The 10,915-nt window shown below is 44.0% G+C and overlaps 2 protein-coding genes across 2 annotated transcripts; one reads left to right on the top strand and one right to left on the bottom strand.

Annotated features, from left to right (window-relative positions):
- Positions 1-568: 568 nt before the first annotated feature.
- Positions 569-1,916, top strand: msmp1 (microseminoprotein, prostate associated 1; the record flags this gene model as incomplete). The annotated part of the gene is made up of 3 exons (XM_080023529.1): positions 569-674; positions 994-1,102; positions 1,218-1,916. The coding sequence occupies 3 exons, from the start codon at positions 569-571 to the stop codon at positions 1,387-1,389; spliced, it is 387 nt and encodes a 128-aa protein (XP_079879655.1). The 3' UTR covers positions 1,390-1,916.
- Positions 1,917-2,140: 224 nt separating this feature from the next.
- Positions 2,141-7,686, bottom strand: rgp1 (GP1 homolog, RAB6A GEF complex partner 1). Its single transcript, XM_080023522.1, has 9 exons — positions 7,530-7,686; positions 6,977-7,092; positions 6,757-6,890; positions 6,279-6,362; positions 5,966-6,115; positions 4,898-5,044; positions 4,346-4,473; positions 3,242-3,419; positions 2,141-2,816 (listed from the first exon to the last, which is right to left on the bottom strand). The coding sequence occupies exons 2-9, from the start codon at positions 7,090-7,092 to the stop codon at positions 2,593-2,595; spliced, it is 1,161 nt and encodes a 386-aa protein (XP_079879648.1). The 5' UTR covers positions 7,530-7,686; the 3' UTR covers positions 2,141-2,592.
- Between the last annotated feature and the right edge of the window lie 3,229 nt (positions 7,687-10,915).

Below are 10,915 nucleotides of genomic sequence, written 5' to 3'. Positions count from 1 at the left end.
CGACTTCAAAACGCTATTGCGAGAACATCGGAATAGTTCCATTCACCGACAGATACCTCGCTGTTCTGTGTGTGCGTCAGTAACAACAGCCAACAGCGCCACAGCGGCTCGCCGTATCGAGCCAGCGGAGGCTGAATGAATCATGTTCGACAATTCCATCCGTCTCCCTTGTCTCGTTGCTCCCCCTCTCTTTGGGCCGCGCTCCCTCCTATCTCCGTCCCCCACCTCTACCCTTCCCTCTTAGTCACCGCGAGGATGTGTCACTCTTTCTACCACTATAAAGGTTCATGCCCACTGAAGCGCAGCGAGGCTGATCAGGAGTGCCAAATCGATGCCAAGACATGTATTTTTCCTCCCTGTCCCCCTGTCCCCCCCACCCCCCCAGAAAAAAAAATCATCCCTCTTGTTCCCTATGGCACCGCCACCTCCCCAACGCCTACCTCCCCAGACCATAGGCCGCACGCTCTCTCTGACCACACCTCCGCAGCGTGGTCGTAAAGCTTTTGGAAGGTATAAATGGAGGTGTGTGGGCAGAGGCTAAGCCAGAGACGGGGCCAGACCGAGGAAAATGGAGTCCACCGGAGCCAACTGCGCACTCGCCACCCTCGCCGCGCTTCTGCTGTGGACCAGCGGAGGCTCCGCTGCACCGATGGAATGCCACTTCGACGCAAGAGGTCAGATACCCTCTCCTCAAACACCACATTGCACTCACTTTCGGAGGCTTCTGAGGTCAGCTAAGAAAACCACATTTTTGATCAGTGTCACTTTCAAAACATCATACAGTAAATGTTAAAGTGCACTTAACGTGGAATCGTCATAATTTCCCATAGTGGGGAGGGTAAATGCATATGGATGTTTTACTCTCACACCTGGAACACCGACACGATGCTTGTATACATGATGAAACTCTGGCCAGATGTTGGGATCATAAAATGCGCCGACACACTTACCGCTGTGAAATGTCATGAATTCCTGATGACGCTTCTTTTACAGCACAGTGTGTGTACGAGGGGAGGAATTACTCAATGGGGGAAACCTGGACCGACAGCACTTGTCTGCAGTGCACTTGTCTTCACCCCGTTGGTGTTGGGTGCTGTGAGACGTGAGTATGCGTCCTATCTATCTATCTATCTATCTATCCATGAACTGCTATCCATTCATGTTCAACTGCGCAGGTGATGAAGCTTCAGGCACTGGTCCTCTTGTTGGTTCTGCAGGGTCCATCGGCCGGTGGACTTCCCCTCGTGGTGTGAGGTGCGGGTGGAGCAGACGTCCTGCAAAGTGTCCCTGGTCCAGAGCGCCGACCGCCGCCTGCCCTGCTTCCCGGGGGACCACGACCTGAGCCCCAGCCACGGCTCACTCAAGCTACAGCAGCAGCTGGAGGGATAAGCCATCAAACCTGACCGGCGATGGTCACGAGTACAAACCTTTATGCATATAAAGTGTACCAATATATAGTATTAACCGTTTAGACAGTTCTTGGAGCTAAAGGGGAACGGTAGAATGTGTCAGTGAGTTTGTTTAGTTATTGAAGCATGCTTTGTTGCCCTTTTGTTTGGCTACTTTATGAAGTAAATCACAAGAGGATTGAAGCTCAATGTGCATAGCAAAGTTCGTTCCTTCCATTATTTGCAAAGACAGGCCGTTTAAGGAGTTTTTACACATTTGAGGACATTACTAATTAAAGCCAAAGGGGCCTTGATGGAATTCTATCATTTTAGGAGGGTTGATCTTTGCCTTATCTAAAGTGTATTTTTTCACATACAGTAATGTGATCATCGTTTGAAGCAAAGACAGTTATTAAGACCCCCCTTATAGAAAGTTGAGTCATTTCATTTGTTGGTTTTAAAAGATCAGATATTAAATCATAAAAAATATATATTTAATCTAACGCAACAATCAAATGTGCTTATTGTAAATATCAGCATGCTTACACGTAATATATAATTGTAATTCACACTGTACTTGATTTTATTTGTATTGCAAGTCATTTAACCGTATTAAAATACTTAAATAATTGAAAATCAGTATATAGAAAAGAACTGTTTATTGATGTGTGTAGTAACAAATGGCTCACAAAGCTCACTCATTTGTCAAATTCAAATCCACCATTTAATTGATGATTTAAATACTTGCACAGCCATTGCGAAAGAGAGCACGATCCATTTAAATGTACAAATGAATTGCATAAAAAACAGCTGTTTTTACTTAGCAGCGCACAGTGCACGTGGGCTTCGTGAAAAATGGAATTAAATAGCGAATGTACAAAGAGCATAAAGTCAACCGCGCTTTACAAGGAAAACGTCTCTCAACCTCCCGACGGGAAGAAAGTATTCAAAAGTTAAAAAGGCAAAAAAAAAATAATAGGTTGCATACTTGACATAAGAAGTTCAACAATAAGTGTGCATATACAATGGAAAACATTCTCATTTGTTCCTGAAATGCTAAACCCTTTCTGATCCAGCATGACTTGTTCTGGAAAACTCGCATCTCAAACACGCGGAGAGACCGGAGCGTACGGACACGTCTTTGCATCAGACACAAAATATGTACTTTTCTTCTTACATCACTCCCACTCAGACTCACACACCCTCAAATGGTAATGCTGTTTGTCCCTGTGAATTGGGACATGTAGGACGCCAGGGCCGGATTGGTGGGCAGGACTTTGATGGGCAGATCCCAGCTAAAGGTGTCCACGTCCACATGCTCCGCCCCGGTCCAGACGGTTACCTCTGATTGGTTCTGGGTGACGGTGGGCGGCTCCATGGGCTCCCGCGCCGTGACGAACTCAAAGTGCAGGCGCCAGCGCAGGGTCACTGTGGGAGCGGAGTTAACGGTTGCTCGTTTAAAGGTGGTACAGGCCATAAAATACTACTGCACCTTTTTTACAGCGCTCAGCATATCCTGGATAGGATATTTTCTAAACTAAATGTATATAAATATAAATCCAGATTACCAAAACTTACTAAAATAACACTACTGCGTTAGAAACGTAGTCCAGTAAAAAGTACGGATATTTTCTTTGAAACGTAGCGGAGTAAAAGTTGAAAGTATTTGAAACTGAACATACTTAAGTAAGTAGACATAATTGAAAAATGTACCTAAGTACTTGTACTTTTATTACTTTCCACGACTGATTTTGAGTAGAAGTACATTAGAAGCAATTTTATAGATCGTTTTTAACCTTTTCTAGATCAAGCCTGATCGAAAACGAGAACCCAAACAAGCTCCGGCCACTGACCGATGTCCGTGCTGAAGCCCGGCGTGACGTTGAGTGGGATGGGGAGGGAGAAGTGGCTGGAGGCAGTGTGGAGGCAGGACTCCAGGTGCCGCCCGTGGCCCGTCACGCTGAGCGTCTGGCCCGGACGCCGCTGGTACGGCGGCTGGATCTCCTCCTCGCTCTGCAGGCTCACAGAGTACTGAGAACACAGGAAGAGCATCACCTGACCTTACGAAATCGTGACGAATGGAAACATTTAAAATATTGGTACAGCGATCATTCTGGCATTATAAAATGAAATTCAAGAATTTTCAAGTAGATTTTTAAGCACTAGTTTTTCCCCCCATTCTCAAGGACTTCATGCAAAACCAATATAATAAACTTTCTATCATTCTGTATTCATTATAATATCCTCTTTGTCAATCTCATTGTCTATTTTATATATATATATATATATATATATATATATATATATATATATATATATATATATATATATATATATATATATATATATATATATATATATATATATTCTGGAAAATGTTAACCATTTGAATAACAAAACCAGGGGGAATATCACAGGTTGTCAATAATTATGTTTTCTTCAAGGAATTTTCAAGCACCTCAGGACAAAAGGGGCTATTTTCAAGGTATGCCAGAACTTAAATTTCTGAGGATGAAATTCAAGCACTTCAAGCACCTCAAGTACCCCGGTAAGAACCCTGTTGGTATTATTTTGATACTGGAAGTAAAATTACAGCTGATAATATGAAGCTATGTTTTAAGGTTAAGCTTCATTCGATTTTTTTTGTGGTAACTACAACTTGTTTTACAATACGCCATCAAATCCATCAAAATCTATATTTATTCTTCATACTACTAACTCAGTAGTTTGGACAATAAATTCAGATTCATCTTTACATCTTAGCATTTCTTACATAGCGTTTCAAAATAGAGCACATAATAATCAGTTATCATTAGTATCCAAGAAATTCCATATCCCTAAAATAATTTATACCTAGTAATTCTACACAGTACAATTAGAATCAACACCAGTGTAAAACACACACACACACACACACACACACACACACACACACACACACACACACACACACACACCTGGAGGCAGGGGATGTCACCCTCTGAGAAGTTGAATGTGCCGATGATGTCCTCGCCTAGTCTGTAAACTGTCTTGAAGATGCAAAACTTTGCAACTTTCCCGCGCATGTTAGTGATGTTGAACACGCCTGTGGAGAATGGGGTTCAAAGGTCACCGACAGGCTAATTCAGGAGAGAATATGAACACAGAGATTCACCCGTTCTCCCCAACGAAATGCCAACGTGTCATTGTCACTGGGTAGCGGTGATTTATCTTGCAGCTACATTCTTAATGAAAGATAAATAAAGTCAAAATTGCTCAGTAATTAAATTGAAGGTGTCGTTTTAATAATACAACCGTAAAACACATGTTTTGTCTTCGCAACGCCATATAAACTTCAGGCAATCGTTCACCATGACACAAGTATATTCAAAATGTAAGTTTCCCCAATTTGACAAATGTTTGAAACGGCCTGTTTCCTTTTGTGGGACATGCGTACATTAATTGCCATTCCTTTGAGAACAGGAGCTACTCGTTCTCGGTCAGCTTGGCCCACGGGCGTCAAGACTCACTGGGGCAGCGCCGTGAGGTAGTGACCATCAGCATGTCCAAGGCTCTGTCCAGGGGCCTGCCGTCCCTGCGACTCGCCTCCTCCTCCTCTAGGAATGGGTTGGAGGGAGAGACCTCCTCATCCTGAGGAAAGGGTGGCTCTGGCATGCCTACAAATTCAGACAAGCACCAACAAACATAGCTGAAGCAGAGTCGAAGTTTAGATGTTTTTCTATGGCTTTTCAAATCACCAGCACAGGAAGGAAGAGGCAATAGTATCATACGTCCTTATAAGTGGTATCCGTACGCTGGAAACTGCTGTGTGAAGTTTGAACTGGATAGAGATTAATGCTACGAGGGAAGGAATAGTTTACTCGACATACATCGCAGTCAAGATTGGAGATAAGCCACTGGCACGTGCCAATCACAGGTAAAAAAAATAATTTGGCTGGTAAATCTTGGTCCCCCTCACAAACTGGATGTATAAAGGCTTGTGTTGGTATGGACACTGCACACACACACACACAGACTCACACACACACAGACTCACACACACACAGACTCACACACACACACACACACTCTCAGGAACAGTAGTGTGTTCACTAAACAACTGGAGATACTTCCTAGGGAGAGATTGGGCTCTATGGATGTGTGTGTGCGTGTGTGTGTGTTGCTATGTCATTGTTTGAGTGGGCGTGCGTACCTTTCAAGTTGTGTGTGTGTCCTATGTGTGACGCGGTGCACGGATGTCCAAGTTTAAGTGACGCACATCATTTGTGATGGTTTAGGTGGATGTGTTCCAGGATCCACACACACACACACACACACACACACACACACACACACACACATCAAATCAAATCAAATCAAATCAAATCAAATCAAATCAAAGAGTAACACAGGAGTTGAACAGCGTTTAAGCATCAAGTCAAACCACAGACATGGTGCCAAATCTCTGGCATTAGGCAATCCGAGAGAACATGTCAAGACAAAGATGACAAAAAAAAACTAATAAGTAGCTTCCTGTGAGAAATGGGGTTGTAGCAATGATGGAACAGACAGCACTGTGGCGGAGGGCACAAACTCACCCTGCAGGACCAGCACTCTGAAGGGAACTCGCAGGAGTTTGATGGGAGAGTTGACCCTCTGACAGCCAATTGTGAGTTTGTAGACATACTTCACTGCCTGACCACGGAAACTAGGGGGCCCATCAACCGGTACTACCTCACTGTAAGAATCTAGGGGAGGGAAAGCATTTAAGGCCTTGTTAAGATTGAAGAAAAGCAAAAAAAAAAAAAAAAGCTAAAAGTTAACAACCCTTTGTTGCAATCCTTTCAGTACCATCTATTTCTCATCTATGTTCAGTATCTCAAATATACATAAATAGTGAAAACAACATACATGTTTTGGTCTCTCCAGGGTCCAGACGTAGGTCACAGAATAGTATCTTAGGTGGTGTGTCCAGCATGCACTGGCCTCGTTCTCCTGGTGAGGAGAAGGATGGTGAGAGGTCAGACTGCATGTTTTTTTCAATATTTCAACGCGATTATGGCTTACTTAAATATACGGTCCCTCTTAAACTTGATTGAATACTTCGGCCACAGATTATAAAATAGATATTAAACTGACATACGCAAATTAAACAGCAATTTATTTTCAGGTATGCGGGTTATTTAATCGTATATATATTATCACTCGGAATGTACCAAAAGATCGCCATCGAGGGCTGTCATTCCAAACCACGTCTTCTTATCTCAATTTTCTCAGGCCCGTCGATTAAAATAACGGGTTCTCGTGCTCCTTGCCATCTTCACTCCCTTTGTCTCATTCATTCTAACCGGTCGCCCCTCCACCAATAAACCTTGCCTATCCTCCTGACCTCGACTTGGAATGAGGACCGTGTCGCTCTCAGCCTGGACGTCCTGCTTGTTGCCCTGAGCCGGCAGGGCCACTCTGCTCTCGCTGGCATGGAACTGGCAGTGGATCTGGGCGCTGGCCCACGCCAGCATCTCGCTGCGGCACAAACAGGGGGAGCTCGGTTACAGGTCTGGGAACGGCTGTCGGGGTGAAAGAGGACACGTACAGAAGCCTTTACTCACCTGCTGGCGGAGGTGGAGAGGTGGGACATGGGGTTGGTGAACGTGACCAGACACTCCATCACCTCTCCGGCCAGAAACACGGGGCCCTGGGCCATGGAGGCCACCACTTCTATCATCTGGACAGAGATAGGAGGAGAGCTCGGCTGGGAATCAACTACAACACCCGATCGAATAATCAAAGTAGGACAGGACAAGGGTCGAGTCAACACAAGGCTCGGGATGTTCGTGTGTCCCGCGCCGTCATAGTATGCGGGTGCAGTCAAAGGGAAAACTTTGAAGACTATGAAAAACACACACACACACACACATATATATATATGTATAATCAGAAGTAGTACTTAGTGTTTGGTTATGACAGTAAAGTAAGCCAATCTTCATGATAAAAACAGTCCTATTTGCAGTGAATAGACTGGTTAATCCCCCTGTGTGTATGGATCGTCGTCTAATCTAATGAGCTTGTGATGCGGGTCGAAACAGCTGCTTCTGCCGGTTAACTTGGTTGTGTGTTCGCGATGCGAGCTGGTTCAGCACACACACACACACACCCACACACCTTGGCGTTGGATCGGTCGCAGTAGGACGACGGCCCCGCGCCCGGCGTCAAAAAAAACCCAAAACAACGTCCACTCGACCCGATTCCTCCAAAATAGAAACCAACACCGTCTCCCACTCAGGTGAGAAACGCGTCTGGGGACTTAGCACAAGGTAGCATCTCGGCTACCGTACGCAAACTACCCGGTGGGAGGAGCTCCTACTTTGCTGTTGTTGCTGCTGCCGGACGACCGGCGGCAAACCCTGGGATTTCGATCTCAACCCGTGCCCCGTACCCCTCAATGTACCGCGGAAAGGCCGGCGCTCGTCACTGATAAACACGAGGAACCGAACGGCCTCCGAACTCAAAGCGTGTCTTCCCCCCAGCGGTGTCGCTGCTCCTCCCCTTCGCTCAGGGCACAAAGCGTTTAGCGAGGAGCTCGCTTTCGGTTGGCCACCCGAAAGGGCCGCCGTGGCGCCCGTGACGGAAGATGAGCGGCACCATCGCGAAGGGGGGGGGGGGGGGGGGGGGGGGGACCACATTTTTTTGGACTCGAACGTTTGATTGTTGCTCGTCCATGTCGCGTGTTCCTCGCTGTCCTGATAACATCGGTATGTTTTTTGGTTTGAAAAGGATTACGCGTCCCCCCGATCCAACCACTTGGATAATAATGATAATTATTATTATTATAACCGAGGGGCGAGTGGTGGCCATAATGAGTTGGTTTATTCGAATTGAATTATTATTATTATTATTATTATTATTATTATTATTAGGGATTCAAACCATAGGGCTGAAACCTTATTCCTCATTATTATTCTGGTTGCCCTTAAGAAATGTTTGTGTTCTTTTTTTTGGGATGATGTCGTGTTTTATGTTGGGTTTTATTTGAATTTAGCGCTTCCTCAATATTCCGCTGGATGGAGACATTTGAGCCTCGTCACAGCCGTCAAGCGGTAACGGGTGTTGAAAGGCTCACGCCTTTAGAAAGTGCAAATACCTGATACTCCACTGAAAATACCGCCTGTACATTTCTATTTACGTGAAGTAATATGCGTGGTATTAAATGTACTAATGTATTAGAAGTTAAAAGTAAGTGTCAAGTTTGTCTTTTTGTTCGTGGGTTGTTAGGTGATGCCGTGTGGCTGCGCCGTACTGCTGTATACTGTGCTGCATTATCCCACAAACACCACCTCACTCTATTCACATTCACATGCCACTTTAATGCACATATCTGTATATACATAGGCATATTCCCTCTATCTATTCCATTTGATTTTTATTGTATTTTATTTTATTCAATATATTTTTATTTGATTCTATTCATATATTCTATTCTAAGTATTCAACTTACTGTATTACGTTTTAGGAGTCAGTTAGTCGGTCTATTCGAAAGACTTTTTTTTCCCCTAGGACGTATTGCGTGCTATCACCGGGTGCGTTTGCATTACATTTCACTGCATATATGTACGAAAGTATGTATGTGTATGTGACGAATGAAAATCTTGAATCTTGAAGGAGTTGTCATATCCAGATATGGTCTCGCGTGGCCCATAATAAGGCCCCACACTGTACCTTTTTATGCAGATGAGTGCTCATGCATGAGAATTGGGACCCTAGCATTGGTGTCTTAATCCGAATTTGTAAATTGGACACGTTGCGTAATGATGCTGCGGTTTCCCGCACACTTTATTTAAAACAAATGCTTTACTTAAGTTGAGGTGTATCGTATATTGCCATTTCTTCTGTTTGTTAGTTAATTATTTGGGTATTGTGAGGGAGCTGGAGAGCCTCCCCCTCACCCAGGTGAAAGAAACAACACACACATGCACGGCGTGGGCTGTAGTGGACAAAACAGAGTAATTCCGGTGGTTCATTGCTGTCAGGTTGTGCTTTTATTTTTGGGGAACCCCCTACTCATCACACTCTCTTCGAGGTTTCCATGGAGCGCGCCCATGAGAATGCTGCCACGAGGAGGAGAGGGGCGTGGGGTTTGTTTGTTATTTCTTCAGTTTACTATGCATTTTATTTAATCTGTGTTAGGCTATAGTCATGCTTATTGTGTATATGCAAATACTAGATTGTGAATATATTTTCCTAACGTTATGTGTGGGTGTCCAGGTGCCCTTCACTGTATAATGGTGTTGGTAGAGATCATGGGCATAGCCAGGTGGGAAAGCAAGTGTGTGTGTGTATGTGCGTGCGTGCTTGCCTGTGTGTGCGTGTGTGTGTGTGTGTGTGTGTGTGTGTGTGTGTGATCACTGCTGCTGCACCTGCAGCACTGCTTTTGTTGTCCACCGGCCTGCTACAAAAAAAACCTGAGCTCTGTAAAAAAAAAAAGGCCCCGCTTAAGCGATGCTGCTCATTTCTCCAACACACTTTACACCTCAATCCTGCCGGGTTTCATTCTGTTTGTAAGGGTTCACCACCTTCAAAACCTTACAAGTATACTGCATATTGCCTTTTTTTTTTTTTTTTTTTTTTTTAACTCATGACTTTATTATTATTATTGCCTATGGTTTTGATGTAAGCTGCTGTAACACTGCATTTTCCCAGAGATGGGGATAAATAAAGTATCCATCTATCTAAATGAATAAATGTATATACATTATTATTATAACCATGTTATTATAAAATAATAAGCGTAAATTGTTGTTAAAATTGTCATTATTTCATTAGTGTAAGTATGCAGCTAAGAAGTAGATGAACAGTTCAATTAATCATTTGTCCAAATTGGGTAAGAATTGGGGAAATTAGGAAATAGTATAGTCTCACAGCCCCGCTGGCCCCCACCTTTGTGCTCCCCTCTGAGCCCCCACCTTACTATGTATAATTTATACTGTATATGCCCGTGCAAAATCGCGGCCGCTGCGGCTTATTTATATTTTATTTTTAATTTTTTTCGGGGGGCGGGGTGGTAAGCGCGACCCTCTGTTTTCCCAAAAGAAACCTCTTGGGCCAAATTTCGGCTCCAAAACTCCAATAAGTATGTAGTATACTGCAGTATCATAACATGTAGTACAACAGTAGTAGTGAGCAAAATAATATGATGATCGATACTTTATTGATCCCGAAGGAACAATGACGCCAATTAACAATCCCAAAGTACAATCGAGGATAACAATTATTTTTAGTGAAAGTAATAAAACTAAACCCAACAAGGTAAAGAAAATGTCTCCGGTGTCCATCAGTTCACGGGTTCATCTTCACAGGGCACAAGGCAACGACTGGCGATGGCCCTGGTAAGAGTATTGATGGTGGTGGTGTTGGTGCTTAAGTGCCTAGTATTATAGTATTATAATATAGTAGCAGTATTTGCAACCAGATCACGCAGGCTGCTCTCCTTTCTTCGCTTTCCGAAAACGTTGTACTCCACGTGGCAGTGGCACGTGCTTATTGGTAACAGC

The sequence above is a fragment of the Zeus faber genome (genome assembly GCF_960531495.2).
Source record: "Zeus faber genome assembly, chromosome: 22".
NCBI classification, from domain to species: Eukaryota; Metazoa; Chordata; class Actinopteri; order Zeiformes; family Zeidae; genus Zeus; species Zeus faber.
This window is presented reverse-complemented; position numbering and strand designations above follow the sequence as displayed.